This window comes from Falco naumanni, chromosome 2 (genome assembly GCF_017639655.2).
Source record: "Falco naumanni isolate bFalNau1 chromosome 2, bFalNau1.pat, whole genome shotgun sequence".
Classification (NCBI taxonomy): Eukaryota; Metazoa; Chordata; class Aves; order Falconiformes; family Falconidae; genus Falco; species Falco naumanni.
This window is the reverse complement of record NC_054055.1, coordinates 9,752,594-9,775,097: the sequence shown is the minus strand read 5'-3', so window position 1 is coordinate 9,775,097 and position 22,504 is coordinate 9,752,594. Positions and strand designations below refer to the sequence as shown.

At 44.9% G+C, this 22,504-nt stretch overlaps 1 protein-coding gene across 4 annotated transcripts; it reads right to left on the bottom strand.

Moving 5' to 3' along the window:
• Nucleotides 1–11,270: 11,270 nt before the first annotated feature.
• PRSS23 (serine protease 23) lies at nt 11,271–19,369 on the bottom strand. 4 transcript variants are annotated; one of them, XM_040584152.1, is made up of 3 exons: nt 16,995–17,373; nt 16,923–16,927; nt 11,271–14,450 (listed from the first exon to the last, which is right to left on the bottom strand). In XM_040584152.1, the coding sequence occupies exons 1-3, from the start codon at nt 17,085–17,087 to the stop codon at nt 13,319–13,321; spliced, it is 1,230 nt and encodes a 409-aa protein (XP_040440086.1). In that variant the 5' UTR covers nt 17,088–17,373; the 3' UTR covers nt 11,271–13,318. The 4 variants fall into 4 exon arrangements, with proteins under 4 accessions (XP_040440086.1, XP_040440082.1, XP_040440085.1 ...); XM_040584148.1 differs by lacking the exons at nt 16,923–16,927; nt 16,995–17,373 and adding an exon at nt 19,248–19,369; XM_040584151.1 differs by lacking the exons at nt 16,923–16,927; nt 16,995–17,373 and adding an exon at nt 17,408–18,285.
• Between the last annotated feature and the right edge of the window lie 3,135 nt (nt 19,370–22,504).

Below are 22,504 nucleotides of genomic sequence, written 5' to 3'. Positions count from 1 at the left end.
AAATGGTTTCTCCTCTCCATTGACTGCGAAGAAGTGTTTATCACATCATAGACATCTGCATTTAGTCAGCCCAAATTGCATCCAGAGAAACTAAAGCCCAGACTAATTCTCTTTCTTGCGTTGGGGTTTGACATTTAAATGTTTTCCAAATCTGTGTGTGGTTACACAGACAGGGAAAGTAAATCCAGGTCTGAATTCCAGGCATTATCTTCCTTCTGGGTCTGGTGTAAAATGAGAAATAGTTTGGTTTTAGCTTCTCTATCAGTTACAGCTAAATTCTGCAAACAGGCCAATATGGTTTGAGTTTTTCCATTCAACAGGGCATAAATATCCCCAGAAGATTAAATATCCCCAGAAGATCAAATCTCAGTGTTTCCTCTGTCTTAGAATTCTTGCCTAGAATTACATTGTCTGATCATTCAAAACTTAATCTTAACTCTAATTTGTCTCAAATTTGCACCACACCAAATCTATCTAAAATCATATCTATCTGATTATTTTTCTTCAGATATTTACATTTTAATCTTGTCAGAAAGCTCTCCTTCTGTTTGAGTTGCCATCCTCCACCATAGGTTAAATGAAGTAGTACAATAAAGTGAAAATGGTTTATAGGATTTCTCTGTAGTCATATACAGTTACTAAATTTTGCAGTAAATTTATCTTCTAACTCAACTAAAACATCATACTTCCCAGGGGAAAAAAAAAATAAATCATCTTGCCTTTCACTTTCCTTCCTGCATGCCTCTTTTCCTGCATGCGAGTTTTCTCCCCTCTCCTAGCTGAGCAACTTTTCTCCTTCACTGGGGAGGCAGAAAGGGAGTTACCACCCACTTTTACCTGTAACCAAACCACAATTCCCATAATGAGGAAACAGATGTCCAGTCCATCTTTCACTTTCTTTTTGCTTAAAACTCCTTCTACTCCAGTCATTCAACTACCTATGCAGCTCTTCCTGTCATTGCCTTCAAAACACTTTGAGCAGCTCTAGAGCTCTCGACCTCTCCTGTCTCAGATCCTCTGCTCCCTACCTCCCGTCAGCCCTAAACTACAAGTCAGAGCTCACTGACTCTGCCTGTTATTGAAGTTTCCTGCTATTTTCCTTTATAAGATCCTGGTTAAAGTCCTAAGATCTTGGCAAACTCCAGGTGTAAGGTAGTGATGTTCCTGATGTTCAGCATTCTGCTGACGTATTCTTGGAAACTCCACTCACTCCTGGGTTGAAACAAGGGTATGAAAGAGATTGTTGCATAGGTTAAAAAACAAAACCCCCAAAACAAACACACTCCCACACAAACACACATTTTGGGTAAAAAAAGATGTTCTAATGCTGCTGGATTTGGAAGAGCAGCTTATATTTTAGAAGACCAGGTGTTTGCAGCAGCTGTGTTTTTCTTGTTGTTTTCTAAGTCTGCCCAAATCAGACCAATCTCTAAGCTCTCAGGAAAAAAAAATAAATCAAAAACAACCAAACACCCACCTATATTTGCTCTGCAGAAGCTTCTTCTGTGCAAATAGCTACTGTCAGGATATCTTTCTCTCCTGTCTCTACAGGGAGATGAGGAGCCAGCTCAGATCGCTGGTGATAGGAACCAGCCCAGGTGAAGGGGTACGCTTAAAAAGAGGAATAAAAGCCAGAAAAGAGGCAACTGGTGGTGGAAGGAGATGGAGACTGGACTGAAAAGCCTGGTGAGTGAGACTGGGAAAAAGAAGGTTGTGCATTCACTGTCTTCTCCAAGGAACTTGCAGCTTCAGTTAATGTTTCCCATAGGCAGGGGAGGCGTATTTCCCATGGAAATAGTGCAGGGGTGAAGGGTGCCAGTGTGGCTGTGGCACATTCACAGCACACCTGTGTACCGTGACCCCATGACTTTAGTCTCTAACGCTTTCTTTTTTTCCAGCTGGATGGGCTTTTTACTGATCTATCGATCAGCTCCTCCCTATCGTAGACAGGCTGTCTCCAGGCAGAGGTCCACTCTTACCAGCCTCCTGTTCTAGCACTTTTATAGACACTTCTTGACTTTGACCTTACTAGAAAAAGCTCTTCGTGTTTGGACAGTCATCAGTCAAAAGAAAGAGCTGAACGTCACCTACCACCTGGTGGATAGACATGGTCTAGCAGCTGGATCCCACAAGACACAAATCCCAAGCAGTTTAAGAGATCACGGTATTGTTTTGACTTGGTACCCAGACCACACAGCAGCTGGTGGGTATTTCCATTTTTGATGTAAAGACAGTCCTTGGGCTTGACACTGTGTTTGACACAAAACAATGATCTTGTTTGTGAGACAACTGCCTGACAGGAGGCTGTAGGCAGGTGGGGGTCGGTCTCTTCTCCCAGGTAACAAGCAACAGGACAAGAGGAAACGGCCTCAAGTTGCACCACGGGAGGTTTAGGTTGGATATTGCGAAAAAATTTCTTCACTGAAAGGGTGGTGAAGCATTGGAACAGGCTGCCCAGGGAGGTGGAATCACCATCCCTGAAAGTGTTTTAAAAATGTGTAGATGTGGTGCTTAGGGACATGGTTTAATGGTGGACTTGGCAGTCCTGGGTTAACTGTTGGACTCGGTGATCTTAAAGGTCTTTTCCAACCTAAGTGATTCTATGATTCTGTAAGGTTGCTTCCTCATCATTTGCGCCTTTGTGATAATTTGGACTGCATCCAAACATCTTATCTTCCTTCCTTTCCTCGGCTGGGCTTGCTCATGCCCATTGGTATTTGAAGAGTTGTTCCACACGCTAAAGGAAACGGAGCCAGCTTTGTTTCCAAGCTGCTATTACTCACCTTCTTTATCTCTTAGCTAAAAGCTTTAATGGAACTGTTTTGCTGGAGCATTTGAGGTTGGAGGCTATGAAAAACTTCAAAGGTATTTAATAGCAGCTTTGTCACAGATTTTATAAAAAAGACCACATAGTTTGATTAAAAGTAAACTCTGCTCACAGTACTTGATGGAACTCTGCTGATCTATTTTTACAGCACCACAAATAAAGCTGAGGAGAGGGGGAAATCCCACTGACTAAACAGGACGTGCGGGAAGGATGGAGCATGTCTCCATCGTGTATTATCCAGGTACTCATTAACTCTCTGATAACCAGTTGAGACAACACAAAGTGGAATGTCTCCAGCACCAGATGGTAGTGATGAGGAAGAAAGAGGAGTGCAGCAGACAAGATAAAACTTGGCAGGAAAATATACAGAGGAATTTCTGTTCATTAGGGCAGAGATTGGAATCTGAGAGCCCTAAGTTTAACAATTCCTTTGTTGTCAGGAAGTGTCTGAGAAGTATAAGGACAAAGATAACTCCCATCCCTGGCTACATAGATGGCCCACCCTCAAAACCCCCAAATACCTAGTGATGCAGTTTCTGATTTAGCTGAAGCGATGCAGTATCTGTGGTGTAAACCCATGTTCCAGGTGTGCTGCTGACCAGTGTGGGTACCAGATGGATCCCCATAGAATAGTTTAGGTTTGCAATCTCCCAACTGTTCCAAAGTTTTTAAATGGCCCACGCAGCTTTAATTCAAGGTTGATGTGCATAGATAAAAATTCTTAATTAAACACTACTATCTTTCTCCAGTGTGTCCCAGAGCATTACAACATAGCCTCATCCTTTGCCACAAAGAACATTCTTTTTAATATTCTTTTTAATAATCGAATGGCACACTTAGGCCATAGTAGTATGAAAAGTTTATTCTTTAGAAATAATCAATTACCTTCAATATCTTTCTGTACGCATGAAAGTAAGGCACCGTAATGAGGAAAGCATTTTCTCAAACTAATGAAAAGTCTCTCTTGGAGTGAAGCAGAGGAATTGTATTGACAAGGATCCCATATAGGCTTTCATACACTCACTGTGTAGATAGACAGATATTTTTGGAATGCATCTTCTGATGACATATCAGGGCTGTTATTAATTCTGTCTGTCATTTTTATTGAAAGCCAAACAAATTGCATATAGTGTGTGAAGAGCAAATGTAAAACTTCAGTGGCAAGTAGCGCAAGAATTCCCAAGATCAAAGCAAGCCATGCTTTCTCTTTTACGTGCCTTTTAATATACCATGTTCTGCCTTTGGTAAGAACATTGAGCAGGCACGTATCATGCACTAAGCAGCAACAATATGTGCGGAACTCAGAAGCTGCAGACTTTGATTTCCGTGTTGATTAAAGAATATAGTGGCAATGGTATTTGGTGTCCTGTGAAGTGTTGTAAGACCTAAAGCCACCATATGTATTAAATTCAGAAGGATCATGTGAAATAGGTCACTAAATCCTGCAGCCTGTTCCCATTTCGCCTTCAGCCTACAGATCTTTCACAAAAGCAAGTGTGCATTGCTGGGCTTATGGTGTCCTGTGGCTTGTCCCTTCAGTAACAGTGTTTCTGGAAAAATAACGCACTTGAAAGCCAGGGACTACAGCAAAGGTACCAGTGTTTGGTACAAACATAACAAAAAGTATCACAAGGGAAGTCATTGTTATGGAAATCTGGGAGCAGCTAACAACAAAGATGAGTAAAACAAAAACAAACCCCAAACCTAAACCCAAATAACCCAAAAAAGAGCTACGGAGGTACCTTAGCCAAACCTTAGAGTGATCAAACAGGATTTTCTCAGGTCACATGGGTACATGGCTGTGGCTGTTGCATCATGATGGTGCTGGAAACCAGAAATCCCAGCTGGGTGCCAAGCAGCCAGGACTGCCCAGGCTGCTCCCACTACCCTGCAGTGGGGGAAACCGGGGTCCTGGCACCCCCCAGCTCATGCCAGGTCACCCCTGCGTGCTGGAGTTCCCTCTGAGGCTGTGGAAAAGGCGAGGCAGTGATGCAGGGAACCATGTCCCTCTCATCATTGGCAACTCCAAAATAGTGAGGGACTCTGTGACCTGGTGCTGCTGATATTCTTAACTTTGATTCCTGCTTTAACTCTTCCATTCAAATATGCAAAATACCTCATAGCCCAAACAGAGGATTTCTACTAATGCTTTCCATAAACTGACTTCACAGACTGTTTTGGTAATCTTGCCAGATTGCAAAAGTCAAAACTGGGAGGAAAAAGAGGGCAACACTATTTTTTATGAGGCAAAAGAAAATATTCTTCTATTTCCAGATGTCTCACAGCCCTTTCAAGTGTAGAGGAAGATATTATGATAGCAGATTTTATGATTCTTGGCTTCAGAATCACATCAAAATTGTGCTTTATCTGACATCAAAAGAATGAGCTGTTTTATCATCATGATGATGCTAAAGATCTTGCGTCTGCTCAGATTAGTAACAATGCAAATAAGGCAGCTATAGACAATTAAAGTCACGTTGTGTCCTTAGGCTTTATCTGTGGTTTATCAGCTTTCTAAACAGTCAGCTGTATGACGGAAGAGAACCAATAGAGTGTTTATGTTCCAGATTAGAGCTTAATAAAAATGAATGCATACAACTTTTTCCTAAACTTGAAACCTAGGTAATTTTGAGATTTTGTCCCATAAAACCCCAGTTATCTTGATATTATTACACTCAAAGCTATGACCCAAAACTGTAATCTTAACTGATTTTTTCTGGTGAACATTGAAATAGAGATTAAAGTGATCATGATGAAATAGGCCATCTATTTTGCACATCATTTATTGCAAATTCTTAGCATTGCTCAAGCAACAGTTTAATTTATAATAATTGGCTTTGGCAGACCCCATCTAACTGGATTTCAGCAAAGCAATTGAAACAGTGCCATATAGAGAATTACTAGCAAAAGGGTCTGGCTGAAGCAGAGATAAAAGGTGCTGAAAGGGGAACAGTCAGGGTAGAGGGAGGTTACAAGCACAGTTTCTCAACCATCACTCTTAGCCAGTCTTAACTAAATACATTCACCAGCAACATTTGCACAAGAAGAAGGAGCACATTAATGAAATTTACTGATGACACAAAGCTGGGAAGAGCAGCAGAATGTCTCACAGGAAGAACTCAGGGAGCCGATTACTGAGAAATACCCTAAAGATATTTCGTTATACAAAGCTTAAGATCATGTACTTAAAAGGGGATTGTGTTTCCTGAATGAGCTCTGGTGGAAACAAGAGACAGAAAGTCTGTTTTTATGGTGAAGCCTGGGAAATGTGAATTCCTAATCCGGATGCCTCCACAGTACCTACGAGGTTGAGTCCAGCCCAGGCATGGTTTGTAGCACTGGCAACAACAGCACTGGCCGCAGGTACTTAGAAAAAATACAGGTATTTCTGGGTACCTGTTTGTAAACAGTTATTTCATTGGTACTGTAAACTGAACACATTCCACAGTTCCTTCAGGTTATTCTCTCATATTTTATCATTTTTCCTGTTAAATAGTTACTGCCCACAGAAGGCAGGTGGAAGGTATTGAGTGGCTCATCCGTAAAGGTGGGAGCGTGGCAATCCCCCTCCTGCTCAGCTGCAGCCAGAGACATCTCTGGGCACTCTGGGCACGGAGAGGAATCCTGCTGAAGCAAAGCTGCTCTCCTTCCACCTGCAGAGCTCACCCGGTCTGTAACCCTTTACTTCAGGGAAAAGATGTTTCAGAGCTATCTGCACAGCCGATGTGTTCCCAGCATGAAGGGTTGCTTTCCCCCCACCCACACGCTCTGGAAAAGCCTTTCCTGTGCTTTCATTGCCCACAATGATCCCTTAGAAGGGCTGGCTGGAGAGAAGTGCTCCCACACGACTGGTGACATTTAAGCCCTGTGGCAGATCCCTTGGTGCACAGATCCTGCTCCCACCCAACACAATAGCAGACTTTGGTGGGTGCGGGATGAAGCCCAGTGTGACATTTTCTTCCACCCCACGCTTCTTTGCTGAGTGAAGCTTTTGTGAGACAGTGGAGGCCAGAAAACCCCTGTTGTTCCACCTGTTTCTGTAGCCTATGGTCCCACGGTTGGGTGACCCAGCGCTGCAGTGGTACGTAGCTCCCCCCATGCTCCTTCCCCTACCAACAAAGAAACAAGCTCCTCTGTTCTCCATTTGGAATGGACAAAACTGCAACAAATTCAGATAAAACATGACTTTGGGACAAGAGAATTTTGTTGAGTGCTGTTGATAAGCCATAGTATCATCTTCCAAGCAGTGATGCCATCCTCTTTCCCACAGGGACCAGAACACCACCACAGGAAAAGTTACTTGAAGCAGGGCCTGACTGAAAATTCATTAGAAAAATTACCTTTTATAGTGATTCACAGAAACTGAAGCTTTGTTGAAACATCCTGATTTCAAACAAGTTTTTATCAGAAAGGTTTCTTTGTCCCAGGTGGAAATTTTTGGGCAAAACCAAAACAAGTGCCACCAGCCTGTCCCAGAATGATCAGAACAGCCAAGCCATTTGTTGGTTGCATTATTGTTTTCCCTCTTTGGAGCAGGAAAGCACAAACAAACCAGGTGAATAGGTTTTCTGAAGTGTGTTTTATTGCCTCATTTTTAAGGATCTCCATTCTTTTTCACCACAGGAAGTTTTCTGTTTCAAGGATGGGCAGGAATAGAAAAAGAAGGTTGGAGACAGTGGGAAAATACTAAAAAGGATTTTCTGGCTAGCTCAGGTTTAAATTCATCTAAACCACTCCATTTAAACCTACCCCTTTCTGTATGATGGCAAATATATTTCAACTTCAGCTTGGAAGTGGGACTTTATGTTAGACAAGCTTTTCATAAACTTTTGCAAATGTGAACATTTTTGTCCCCTTCTGACCTACCCATAGGAGTAAATACTTCACAGGTAAGGGGATGCAAAAAACCTCATCTATATCATCATCAAATTAACTTCTTCATGTATGTAACCTGTGGAAAAACACTAAATCTATGATAATGTGGCATAAAATAGGAAATTGTTTAGGGTAAGATGGAAAAAAATGTTACACCTTATTACTGTTGTCACTCCAATAAGAGCTAACAACCTTCATACTCCCATCATAAGTCAGTATTTCATGAACACGCTCTTTGTATTGGAGTTGGCCAGGTTTTCCAGAAAAATACACTCTTCTCACCAAATCTGCATGAACAGTGATTTCCAAAACTAAAATGAGAGCAAATGAGTAAATGTCAGTTAACAAGTATCAGATATTTTCATTAAATTTGCTATCTAAATGGAGTATTTTACATCGTGATCATTTGCTTGGTGAAGTAAAAGAAGTATTTAACTTCTTGTAGATCTTTCCTGATGCATAATTATCTTTTAAACAGAATTAAAGTGGTTTTATTTAAAACGGTTAAAACCCCCACATTGTCCATAAAAGGCTTGCAGATGAACATTCATTGTATCCCTTCGAGCTACGATCGTTTAATTACTGCTAGAGATCTTTAGATTAAAAAAGGTATGAACCTGCTTTATGACTCAACCTATTCCCATTCAGTTCAAAATCAATCCACACCCAAAGCATCTCTGATAATTTTATCATGGGAATAATCAGTGTTGATAATAGTGTTGGAGGCACGCTAGGATTTTTTCTCTTCTCTTTTTTAATCACTTACCTATAAAAGCCCACACTATATTTTACAGCAGGCACAAAGCTCATGCAACCTAATAGTCACCGTGTAAGAGAGGAAAAAACATCTTCTGGGTGGAAAAGATCACGTTCCTAATTCTAAGATCACTGACACGCTTTTCTTGTGTCCCTATAGACAAATCACAGCCTAAACTTCTCATATGCGCTGCACACTGGCTTCAGATTTGGTATTTATGCACTCCTCTTAAGAGGCTTAATTTGCTTCAGCTAATAAGTTTTTCTTCTATACGTAGTAGAACAGGGAATGGAAATGAACAGTTTTGTTCATAAAACCCCCATACACATGCACATCCATACATGTGCATTTATACACAGCAACCAATTCACTAGGAATCCTGCTCCTGTAATACAAATCACATTGCCCTTGAATTCTTCGCTGCTCTTCTCTGTCCACGCTTCCTTTTTACTCCAGGAAAGCAAAGAAGTTTTTTACCCACCCATCACACTTTATCCACTCTTTGAAAGCTTCTCTTCTCAAGGCCTGCGCATATTGCATTGGCATGCTACCAAAACCTGCTAACAAATGGCAGATTAAGTGGAAACCCAGAAAAGAATTTCAAGCATGTATTATGCTTGCTTGGAGTTCAGCGTGCAACTTTAAGACGAGGGCTGCCCTCTAAACAGGCAGGCCTGGGAATTTAGTTGCAAAACAATTACAGATGTAAGGAAAATACCTTTCCTCTGAGAAGGAAACTTGATGATATTCTGCAGTCTTCAGTAGGCTGAGTTCACTGTGTGCTCTGGAACAGCTCGGCATGGACTGTGCTTTCTCAAGACTTCAATTTCCATCTCCAGCACTGTTCTCAGAGGGAGTTATATCACATTAACTAGAATTTTTCATACGTCAGCCTCTTCAAGACGCAGGAGCAGATTTTAACCCCTTGCATCTGCAACTGAAACAGCCCCTCCATACCCATCTGCGGTCCTGCCTTAAGGTTCAAGAAGAATGAGGCACTTGATTCAGTTCTTCAGATCATTGGCAGTCGTCATCAGCAGGACAACGACATTTCTAGTGTCATGCCTGTATATAGTTTAGCTCCTTGTGCTTCCTTGATGAGCTATTTTGGCTGCCTGGCTATCTCTCTAAGAGTTTAAAGTTCTGGTTTTAAAAGAGCCCTCTTTACAGCATCAAAACGAATAGACTCAGAATGCTATTTCCAAACCCACCTAGCAGTGGCCCAGCCCCACTCTGAATGAATACACTGCCAAAATTACCACCAACTCAGGTGAGCGCAGGTGAAACTGTGTTGAGCTTGAGCACAACAATTCTGTCTACATTGTATGAGATTTCATTTTCTTCCCAAAACCAACCTGGAATGTTTGCATAGGGTACACAGTAGAAAGAGACTCTCCCGCCCCTGATTACACTAAACTTGCAGTATACATTAAAAAAAAAAAACAAAACAAAACAAAACAAAACAAAAAACCACCACACACACACAAAAACTTGCTCACATTATTCTAGCTCATTTGCCTTCTGCACAACTCTACTCTGCCAGTCATCAAGAGATGTACTTTGCCCCCCATACTCAGCACCGGTGAGGCTGCACCTCGAATCCTGGGGTCAGTTTTGGGCCCTTCACCAAGAAAGACACTGAGGGGCTGGAGCGTGTCCAGAGGAGGGCAACAGAGCTGGGGAAGGGTCTGGAGCACAGCTCTGATGGGGGGCAGCTGAGGGAATTGGGGGTGTTCAGCCTGGAGAGGAGGAGGCTCAGGGGGGGCCTTATCGCTCTCTACAGCTGCCTGGCAGGAGGCTGTGGGCAGGTGGGGGTCGGTCTCTTCTCCCAATAACAAGTGACAGGACAAGAGGAAACAGCTTCAAGTTTCACCAGGGGAGGTTTGGATTGGAGATGAGGAAGAATTTCTTCACCGAAAGGGTTGTCAAGCATTGGAACAGGCTGCCCAGGGAAGCGGTTGAGCCCCCATCCCTGGAGGTGTTTAAAAGCTGTGTAGATGTGGTGCTTAGGGACACGGTTCAGTGGTGGGCTTGGCAGTGTTAGGTTAATGGTTGGATCTGATGATCTCACAGGTCTTTTCCAACCCAAATCATTCTATCATTCTATGAAAAGGCCTTCGTCTACAGTCTGACAAGCCAGCTGAGAATATAGGACCATGGATAGGAAGTATGTCTAATAAACCAGGACTGATGTTCTCAAGCCTGCATGATGTAATGTGCACATTCAGAGATCAGGAAAGCTGTATGGGTAGCAATTCCCAAATCAAAAAGTAGAACATTTCTGCACTCCAGTGTTCCTCCAAAAACTGTGGGTCTCACTGTTGGCCTCAGAGGAACTTTCTTAGTGTATCAACTAAAAGAAAAAGAACAGTGACCTGATTTATGGCCTTATACTAACTGGTTCAAATTCCTCCATAGTTTATCAACCCTAAAGTTAATAAAAAGAATGTGACTTTTTAGTCTAATAGGTTATTTTCAGCTCTAACTAATCCGAGCTCGTGATTGGCTTTGGAACTGCAACAATCATACAAAAGCTAAGATCGATTACTACCATCCAAAGACACAGTGTAATTAAGCCTACTAAGAAAAACAAAACAAAAAAACAAAACAAACCAAAACCAAAAACAAACAAACAAAACAAAACAAAGACTTTTAAGAGGTGCGGACAAAAGAAAACTGAAGGAAAATAAACAGCATTGTGGACATTAATTAATCTGGTTTGTATCTGAATGTCTTTACAAACAAGTAAGTGAAATGAGACTGGAAGTGCAACCCAAGTATAGCACAAATACAAGAATGTCTGCACTGTAATTCCATAACTTTTCTTTATTCACTGTGATACATTCAAACAAAAGTGCTCCAGATAACAGCCATAGAGTAAAGGAAATTAAAATAAGAAGGCAGAAAAAGACCATCAGATACATATGGTGATTATTCATATTTCAAAGCATTAGTAACTGCTTGTATCTGAGTGCACCAAAAGCCCATGAGGGTCCCTGTTTTAGTATGCTGCACCTATAAAAATAATAATCATAGGCAGCTCTAGCAAAAAATGTTTTTCAGAACTAGAGCCAAAGCCATCACAAAGATAAAGCACCATCAGGCATATGTTTACAAATGCCATAGTAATTAGTAGGCTGTAAGAAAGGCTTATCTGAATTAACATTTTCCTTGTATTTGTATAGCATAGGGAAGCTCTGTTTAAATTCATTCCTTCCCAGCTCTGCCGTTTCACACCAGGGACTTGCATTTGCCCCACAACACCAAGGGCCATGGGCAGCTTCGTAAGCTTCAGGGGACAGTGACAGATGGATGGAAGAGAAACCGGAACTGGAGCCAGTGTCTATCCTCCTATTTAAAAAAATAATATTGGCATGGCAGCATGTACTTAACCATGTTGCTTCAATACAGTGGCACAACCCATCGGAGAAACACTGTTTGTACAGATTGACTTCCCAATGCCATCTGCTGAGCTACAAGTATTTGGCTGGACTGAATTTACCTACAAAAGACAGTTCTTGGTTTAAACTCCAATTCTGCTATAGGAAAAATATAAGTCACTTATCTATAAGAGACAACAGAACATCACTCCATAGCAAACTCAGATTGCACCCTACAATGTGGCTCTATTTCAGCTGTAGAATTACTAACTGTGCATTTGCCAAGAATTATTTGTAACTCAACAGTTTGATGGGGAGGAGGATTCCTACTCCAAACATCACAAGAAACATAAGTCAAGATGCCGTACAAATTACGCTCTCACAGGGGTACAATAGAGAGACACTTATAAGCTGGGGTCCCTCTGCCTGGTGTATTTTTAGGTAGAACAGCATGGATCTTCAACAGAAAGGGGAAAAAGTCAGTAGAACCCTTGTCCTGCTCTCCCCTCTACCTGCTTTGCAGGCAGCAATTCAGATGGCCAGCAAGACCAAAGACAGGCTTCCCCTCCGAAAATGTGAGTTGCTGACACAAGATTTTCCTTATAAAGATCTAAGTAGCTCACAACGGGAAACAGGCCTCTGTCCCCATACGCTTTCTGTAACAGTATATTCATAGGTGTCCTGCTAGGTGTAAGGCTATACCCCAGCTGCTATAAAGATTTAATCCCGTGTATGATTTGTTTCCCAAAGCAGGGTGCAATGGCACTGCTCATACGACCAACATAATCTTCATGGTCAAGTCCTTGCAACTGCATGGTCAAGGTCTGTTTGTTCAAAAAGCATTTTTCTTAACTACGTTACTAATAAAGTCTCAAATCACTCAGGCTGAAAGAAGTGTTATGCACTTATTTCCCCTTCACGCTATTTGTGTGGCATTCATCTCCCACAGCACATGCCTTGCCCTTTTCACACTCCCTTTCTCATGCAGGAACACAAAGCTGTAATGTTTGGGTTGCAAACACCATTAAATGCCCCTCTTCAGCCCCCAACAGCATAGAAATATTTTCTTTTAAAAGTTCAGATCAAAGCATTTCTACTAATCCTAGGATTTATTAAAACAAACATTGTAGGCATGAGATAGTCAACAGCGTCCCTTTTATAAGATTCTTTGGAGACGGTTCTGATTTCATACTGTTTACTGATCCGCCCCTAATTAATCTTCAGTTGCTCAGCTGCAAATTCAGCAAGTCCACCTGCTCCTTCCCCACCCAGCTGATATTCCTTTCTCCCCAGTTTCGAGCTGCAACGACAGCACCACACAGCCCCTGTCCCAAGAATGAGGTGGATTGCTTGAAAAGCTTTATATCACATCGCAATGTTACAAGATCGTATCACACACATTTGCAGCAGAAGTCTAGCCTTTCCTCAGATGAGTAATTAAAACCAGTTATTAAGTGCTTTCAAGGATTTTCATTGTCTTTATCCTTCCCTGCAGTCAAGGTAGTTGCCTTTGATCCAGTAACAGATCTGTGCGTATTTGAGTGGTGTGATGCGAACAGCTACATTGAAATCCTGTGGGGTGCCATTCATGTCCACCCACTGATGGCCCGAAAATATTCCAATAATTTTACGCTCCCATTTGTGATTCTGCCTCTTCCACATCCTCACGTACACCCCAGATCCACTTGCACCTGGCTGGGCATCACACTGCTGGTACAATAGGTCATATGTTTCATCTTTGACATCACAGAAACGGTAAACCAGGTTTCCCGGACGATCATTGTCATAGCCAGAGAAGTGAATCCTCCCTCCAGGCAAGTTTCTTGCTGGTGGGCTCACACCTATTTTCATAAACTTTCTTTTATGAGGCTTCTTCAGCTCCAGCAGGGCATAGTCATAATCCATGCCAATGTCATTGGCATTGCCTTTGATCCATCCTTTGGGGACATGTGTCCGTTTCACTCGGATCCACTGGAATTTCATTTTCTCAGGCATTGCCGAGTTGGTGATATTGGCCCCTTTGCTGCCATCTTTCAGTTTGGGCTTTAGGAACCCCACCCGCAGTTTCTGAGCTCCTTTGACATAACTCTTGCCATCATGGATACAATGAGCGGCAGTAAGAACGTGCTTTTCAGCCACCAGCGTCCCCGTGCAACCTGTAGACAGCTTCACCGATGTGGAGAATGGGTAATTCAACAAGAAGTCTTTCCCAAAAATGCTAAACCTGCTGTCATAGCCATAGATCTGCCTCTTAGTTCGAGATCTGCCTTGAGACCCATCGCCGCTGTTGCTCAGAATATATATGCCTACCTCAGTTTCAGTGAGGCTACCATTAGCGTACAAGGTTTCATAGGACAGGTAGTTCTTCACTTCTTCGTAAGTTGGCAGCGGAGAACTTTTGTGGCATGCTGGGCCACAGGGCGATACCACTTCCAGTCTGGCTTCAGCATCAAATTGTGGTTTGTCCAAGTTAAGAGTAGACTGTGGCAGGATAACTGGAACTCTGTAAGACGGCCAAGTTGGCTTCCAGTGAGAACTGGAGGGCATCACATCTTTAGCAGCACACAAAAGGAGGATTAAAGTGGACAAGCCTGCCATTCTGAATGCCGGTCTGTGGAAGACAAAAGGAAGTCCGGTTATTCACCCAGACATGTTGCAGGATTAATCTACCTTGCTAAGTAACGGCATGCTGACCAAGTATCATACAATAAGGGTCAAGCAATTTGAATGGAGCCAACTATCACTATGTACTGCAGATTTCTCAGTGTTAAACTGGCGCCTTAACCTGTATCTTCAAACAAGCGTCCCAGTTTAACACTGAAACACAAGGCGTTTAACCCTTAGGTTGTGCTGAGCCACCAACCCCCAGCTGACATCAGTGGGAAGTTATGGTATTTGTCTTCACAAAGTGTAAAGAAAAGTCAGACCCTGTAAATTCCTGCATTCAGAAACGATAGCTCCTGCAAAGAGCAAATGTGTCTGTCTTCAGCTAGATTACAGCGGTCTCTGAAAGCTCCCACCTACTCCCTGACTCTACTGACAGAGGTCCTTAAATCACCTCACACTGTTTGCTGTCTTAGCCAAAGACATCAAGCTGATGGTAGGAACAAGTGGGTAGACAAAGAAGGTAACCTGAACAGAAGCTGGGTTGCAGAACATGACCACACAGGAGACTCGCTTCCCCTTGCAACTCATACCCAGGGAAGGTTTCTGCTCCACCTAGCATTCACTCTCCCCTAGGCGTACATGAGAAAGAATGATAAGATTACATGAGGGCAGCTAATGAACTAAGTTTACAACTCCTGAGGGAATTTTCAGTTAACATACTGGCTTATTCCTTTACAAACTCAATTAATTAGAAATGCAAACCGACTCCCTCTGAGCACAAGGAGGCAAATGGGACTGTAAATGTGTTTATGAACCACAGGCAGAGTGCCTCGGACTGCAGAGAACAGCGTGCACTAGTACTGTGTCAAGAAAATGTGTAACTTTAGTTTATTTGAAAATTAGCCATACAGCTGAATCACTGCAGGAGGTATTGCACCCTGGGCAAGGAGGCAGGCAGGATCTCCCTCAGACAAAGATTATTCAAACAAAACTTCACAATTATGTTGAGCTTACACATATTTAAAACCCTGCTGAGGTTACACTGATCACAACTGCAGGATCATTCCTGAAATACCTCAAAGGAGTAAACCAAAGCAAATCATGCAGGAGATGACCACAGCTGTCCAAGAAAAAAAAAAAAAAGAAAAAGCCTTCTCTCCAGTGCTTTTTGTAGGAATACTCCATCAGCAAGCTGCACTGAAAAAGACTTTGGAAGCTACAGACTGCTAAAGTCCAGAAGTGTCCAACTCAAACATTGGCCTTGGATTCTTCCATTGTTGGTAGCATCCTCTTTGGGAATGAAGGCTATAATTAAAGCACACAATGTTCAAATTATTAATTGACCCGTGCAGGATATCAAAACATTTCCATTCCAAAAGACAGACATAGATGAACAGAGCTGACGTTACTGATGCCCACAGAGGCAGGTACTGACTCTTCCAGAAGTGACCAGGCATTCTGTTGGTTAATTTTTTCATTAACAAACAGGACATCTTTAAAGGGACATACTTCTTTTCTAGAAGGGTTAAGCTCTACAGAATGCATTGCTTTATCCCTAACGGGCAAGTCATGCTGGAAAATACAGGCCACTTTAAACATGAATCAGAATTGCATCATTTTGGGTGTCCCAGCTATTCAAGGAAAACCATCAGCTCCTCTGGCTCCTTCCACGGCAGAGATTAATATTGGATGTGGCTGGGTTTTGCAAGCTATGAAATGAGGTAGTTTCATGATGGTAAGAGGATGGCCCAGGGAACACTTGCTGTATTATCAAATAGACTTGTTGGATAACACTGATTAGGAAAACATTAGGAAAACATAGAAAAAGAAGGTAACAGGGGCAAATGATACCACTCCGTCCCCACAAAGACAATACACAATAGCATAAGTTAGCCATCCTGCTTGCAACAGTGAGGGCTGTACACAGAAATGTTTACTGGTTTCCCAGTTAGAAGCTGAGAACAGACTAAAACAGAGTTATGCTGTGCATCAGGTAGCAGATCCCATCACTAAGAGCGTGCATTTATAACCAGTCTGCTCTCATCTGCTTCACACCAGTTACTCCCACAAATTATATTTGAAGCTTTCCTGATAGATGGAATCTCTAAACTGCACCACTCATGCCACTTGGATCTAAAAATCATTCATGCTAACTGAGCCAATGCTGGCCCTTGGCTGGTTTATTTAGCTGGCAGGGGAAAATTAGAAGTGTCTTGTCAGTTGTTATTTGCACAAGCTGGAAGATTCCCTCATGCCTGTCAGCACAGCGACCTGATGAAGGGGCTTGCATGCCCAACAACTTCTCTGCTTTCTCGGAGAGCATCAACCGGGCTGAGAAGAGAAATTACCTCTCCCTGCAACCTGCCCTGCCGTTATCTCCCTACCATCCTCACTGGAGCAACGCCAGCGCTGGAAAGGCAGTTTTAGACAGCAGAGGGCGGCCGCCCTGTGAAGAGAACAAGACAGGGATGGGGACTCAAGCTGGTCCCAAAAAAAAAGCTTCAGAAGACGGTATCTGTCTGTGCTGGGCTCTGTAAGTGGTACTTACTCCATGTCTCTGAGTAAGCCTTCCCACACACACCCCTGTGGCTTCTGTGGTATGATTGCATTGCAGATGTATGGGATAAAAAATCCTTTTCATCCGTTACAGAACATTTCTGTTGTTTAAAATGTTATTAAAACCTAACAGGTTTGAGTTTATACCTGACCATATAAGCTAAACAGTGCTCACAAACCAAGGCATTTACTGAAGACTTTGTAGTTACATCTTATCTGGAGGCATAACCGTACTAAATCAGCTCTGGGCTGCAATAAATAGAATAAATAAGCCTCAATTATAACAACATAGAAAATTAGTGCATAGTACCTCTTTCTGTGTAGATTGTTACTCTTTAAAAAAAAATAGTTAAGCAGAAAAATAAAGGAATTGTAAAAGCAGTCTGAATTTAAAGAGAGACCTACCAGTTAAGACTCTTCTTTCCTTTTCCTTTCTCTTTTGCTTTTTCTTTAAAACAAAACCAAAATGCTGCAAGAAACAGGGTTAACACTCTCTGTGTTCAGCTATTTACTCATGGGTTACCCTGGAAAGATATTCTCAAATCGAACAAACTGGTTAGAAGCGAGTACTTCCCGGAACGGCTATCACAAAATGATACTCAATGAATTACGACATGCTGCCCTACTGTAGTACTGCTCTTCTGTTTCTATTTAAACTGTGTCATAAACTCAGTCCACCCTTTGACTCGGTACAAAGCCCTGCTCCGATATCCAGCCTAGAAACCCCCTAGAAAGCGGTTTGTACATAATCACACTTGCTAATGGCATTAAAATTGTTTAGAGAAAGGGAACAGTGACAGCTACCCTGGGGCTCCCCACGCTGCTAAAACACTCTGCAGACACATTTTCCTGCCTGCTACGGGCATTCACGCCTGGAGATAGATGTTAGTGAAAGAAAACTGCCTTGGTCAGGACTGGCATGAATCATTTTCTAGTAAGCAAGTAATTTTTCTGGAAGAGTTCACTACTTCAGGGGTGGTTCTTGTAAGAGATGGTTAAATAACAACAGATCTGGGAACATGCAGTGTGAAAGCCCGTGAAGTGAACAGTCTCCATTACATTCTGAAATGAAGAAAGTTTTTCCACGGTGCTGGAAGTCAGAATGATTAACACGGTTAAAAATAAAAAATAAAAATAAAAAAAAAGAAGAAGGAAGCCAAGAGAGTAAGAGAGAAAAACCTGCCTCAAAGCAAATCATGAAGGTGAGCTAAATTACTGTCACTGGCGTGCCAAAATACCTCTGCTGCTTTTCTTAGTCACAGAACTTGTTAAAACATAGCAAACATAATTGAGTCGCGCTTTGAGAGCTGCCGAGGTCTGGCTGCCACCAGCACCCTAACACCGCTGCCGGGAGCGGGGTGCGGCGGCGCTCCTTCCCTGCCGGGCTGGGGGCTGCGGGGCGGGGTGCCTCGGGGAACCCCAAACCAGCTCTGACACCGGCAGCCCCCGGGCGGCCGCTAACACGGCCCAGCGGGGATTTTGACATGCGTGTCAGCGCCACACGCCCGGGCGGAGGAGAGGGACCGTGCGGCGTGTTCAGCCCAGCCCCGGCGGGTCTCCTCAGGGAGGCGGCCCCGGGCTGTGCCGCCACCTGAGCGGCCGGCAGCGGGACCCCCCCGTCCTCCGCCCCTCGCTCCTCGCCCCCGCCGGGGCAGCGGGCCCGCAGCCGCCCCGCTGAGGAGACGGTGTCACTCGTTCCCCAAAGCCAGCGCACTGACTGATGCTCTGCCTCAGGGGGCTGAAGCACAGGACCGCAGCGGCTCAGCCGCGGAGCTACTCCTGATGCTTCCCAAGCGCGAAACGCAGCGAAGGCGAATCTTTGTATCCCCCGTTAAAGTTATCACCGGGAGAGGCGAGCGGCGGTGCTTGCCGCCCCAGCGGCGGGGACCCGGAGCGGGGACCGGCGGGGAGAAGCCGCGTTACCCCTTTTTGTTTGCCCGCCGGCGGAGAGGCGGTGCCGGCTGCGCTCCCGTTGATGCGAGCGGCGTTAAAAATTAAGCCTCTGGGCGCCGGAGGGCTCGCCCCGGACCGGGACAGCGGCTCCCGCAGGCCGTCCGGCGGCAGCGCCCGGTGCCCCGCAGCGCCGGGCTCCCCTCGGCTCTGCGCCCGCCGGCAGGTGAGGCGCTGGCCCCGGGGCACCGAGGGGCGAGGACGGCCCTCGCCATCCTCCCCGCCGCCTCTTTGTCCCGCGGGGCGACCCGCACCCCGCGGCACCCCCCCGCGGCCGGCGGGACCCGCTACCTACCAGCTCCCCGCGGCGGCGGCGGCGGCGTCTCCGGGAGCCGCTCAGGCAGGTGGCGGAGCCGGTCCCATCCCTCCCGCCGCCTCCGCGGGGCTCGGGGGCGCCTCCCCCCTCCCTCCCGCCGGCCGCCGGCCCCCAGAGGCGCGCTCCGAGCGGGGCGGAGCGGCGCGGGGCGGAGCGGCGCCTCCCGCAGGTGGCTCCCGCCGCCGCCGCCGAGCCGAGCCCGGCCCCCGCTCCGCTCCGCAGCGCTCCCGGCGGCGCCCTCTGCCCCACCGCCCGCCCGCGGCCGCGGGGCGTCCCTCCGCGCAGGCCTCGCCCCGCAGCGCAGCCTGTGGCACAGCACCCCCGCTTCTTTCCTCGTTTACTGCCATTGCCGTTTATCGCCTGAGGAAAACTATAGCTTATTCCGCGTCCTTGCCTTCACGCGCGGTGTCCCGCCACTGCAGGCAGCTCAGGGGGTCGCCGGCCCCTCACCTCAGGGGTGGCCAGGCCGCCCCAGGGCTGGGGTGGCAGGTTTCAGGGAGCAGTGGTGGCACCTTCGCAGCCCCCAGGGCACCAGGCTCTTTGCCCCCAACACCTGGGTCCCCATCACCTGGGTCCCTTCTCAGAAGGTCCCCCGGCGTGGGGTGAACCCCTGGGGTCCCTTCTGCCACGGCAGGGCACAAGCTCCAGGAGCTCTGTGGCCTGTCGTCTACGTTCCCTCATCAGGCAGATATCTGAATTTGTCAGGCACATTCTTTGCATGGGTTTTAATTACTCATCCTTCTTGAATCCTTGTAATGACACCTGGCAAGAAAAGAGGAAATGGGGGCCAAGAAGGCAAAATTCCTGCAATGTGTTTTAAGTCTGCGAGAAAAATCCACAGAAGGTTTTGCCAAAGTTCCCAGCTGATCACCATTACCCCAGAAAGGAAATATAAATTTCACGGGAATCAATTTATTTGCTGCCTTCTACTGACCTCTTCACCCCACTGCTACCCTTCCAGGGGACCAGGAGACCTTGCAGCATGGCAAAAACTCTGCCTCACGCATGGACCCTACATAAGGAGCTGAGATGTTAACAGGATCTTGCATTCTTAGATGTTATTTTTCTAATTTTCATTTACTTGGCCCTAGCACCAACCCCATTTGGGCCTGCGGAAAGGTTTAACAAATGGTTGGAAAAATCCTAACAACCTGGACAAGTCTTTCACAACTACAAATGATCAGAGGAGAATTACGATGTGAGGGAGAGGTCCCCGGGGGTAAAGGGCAAACGTCTTCAGCAGAAACACTGCTAGAGAACACAACTGGTGTCTGGGGGAAGCTAGGGCTGATGACACCAGTTCAGCTGCTCTTGGGCCACCAGGGAATGGTCATGCAACAGCAAGGAAGACACCTCGAGTATCAGTAGGCAGCTAACAAGCAGGACTCCATCAGCAATGCCATACAAATCACAGATGCCTTCCTTATCTGGACTCTGCGTCTGCTCACCTCCTGATTAAATACACAGTCCCACCGCTCAGGAAGCTCTGCCCTGTACACCTCTCTCTGCTGTTTTGCGTGGATGGAGGAGCTGGTCCATGTCTCGTAGAGGGTGGAAGTGTTGTGGGGTTTGGTTATGTAATGGGAGTCAGGGCTGCAAGCAGCGGTCCAGGTGGGCTCTTGCTTTCCATGGGCATAGAGCCTCTTCTTTCACAACAGCCATGTGTGCTTCAGGGCTTCCCAGCTTTCCTCTCACAGGTCTTCCTAGGTGTAGTAGATCACCGCACCAAACAAGGCCTCTTGATCATTTTTACTCTTCTGACAAAGTACAAATTGCTCAGCGGTCACTTCTACGTGACTGCAAACCCTCCACTGAACAATTCTCTATATGTCCCTTTCCTGCTTTATCTCAAACATACCCACCTTCCCATATCATACTTCTGTTTTCAAGAGTCTCAGTGGGAAGAAGGAATAAATATCAGCACAATTTTTTCCTTCTTTGTATGTGTTTCCCGATTTTTTATTTACAATGACTGTGAATAAATTCTGACTGGCACAAATTCAAATAGATACAATCCTAGAAGATGTGACCCTGATGGAAATGTTTCCAGCAGATGAGGGGCAGAGGTGCATGACTGCTAAGTTACATATGCTGGGATTCACCTCACCTAACTGTAGGGCTTTGGGATGCCCTGGGCTATCCATGATACAATACAGGACCACAGACCTTCCCTGCCTGGAGCAGCAGCTGAAAGTCAGTGCTGGGAAAGATGAAGGCACCCCACCCAAAAAATGCCTATGTAAAAATCCATAGTTAGAGATATCCCACCACACTTCTCATGGCTTCCTGGTGTATCTCTGTCTTCCTGTGACTGACTGCTGTCTCTCTACTTCTGATTAGAGGAAAGGAAAACCTTTTTTTGTGTGTTACGTTTGCACAGCACCTGCCACCATGGGGAGCTGGTCCATAGCTACCAGTTTGCGGTATTTTAGTTATGCAGATTATAAGACATCATGTTCCTCTACGTGCAACAGATAGATGAACAAGAGCCACAAGGCTTGGTGTCTACAGGACTCCTCTTGAGAATGAAACCTTGCAGCAAAGTGTTAGGCAAAACCTCCTTCATGTCAACAGGAGTGGAGAAGAATGTTTAGTTTGAACTTTAGTTACAAGACATTTGGTTGCCATAAAAACTTCTACAGTTTTATAATTTTTATGGCATACATTGAACCATAAACTCAGAAAAGGTAGTTCACCCAGCCTATCTGAACGCCTGTCTTAAAAAATGAACTACTGTCCAGTTCTTTCCAGCAGCTATAGACAAAATCTAATGCTTTAACTTTCTAATTACTTTCTAATTCAAAAGAGGAAAAAAGTACCAATTAAAGATTATATTCCCCCCACCCACCCCACCTCCCACCATGTGTATAATTCTTAAGAAACAAGAGCTCTGGTGAAATTGGGCTGCACAAGCTTTTTTAAAAAAAGAGTGAAGTCCAAGATCGGAGTGTTACTGTGAGCCATTGTTGAGCCAAGGAGCAGTAAGTGACAACGTAAGTAAGGGTGAAGAGGTATTAGCTGTACTATATTGTCAAGTGATAACACACATGCTGACTTTTCAGCACCTTGTGAGTAAGCTGAAAATGAAACGGTCTACAGGTGGGAGACCTAATGAATGGCACTGTCAGGAGATAATTTCTCATGGTTGAAGAAATCTTTTATTCTGCAGGGAAGTGAAGTAACCTGGCATTATGGGCCTGTGCCAGATTCTGCTGCAGACAATGGAGTGATTTCAG

Bases quoted from the DNA above. Each gene is read 5' to 3' on its own strand.
- PRSS23 (XM_040584152.1), bottom strand. From the start codon at position 17,087: ATGAAAAGGATTTTTTATCCCATACATCTGCAATGCAATCATACCACA.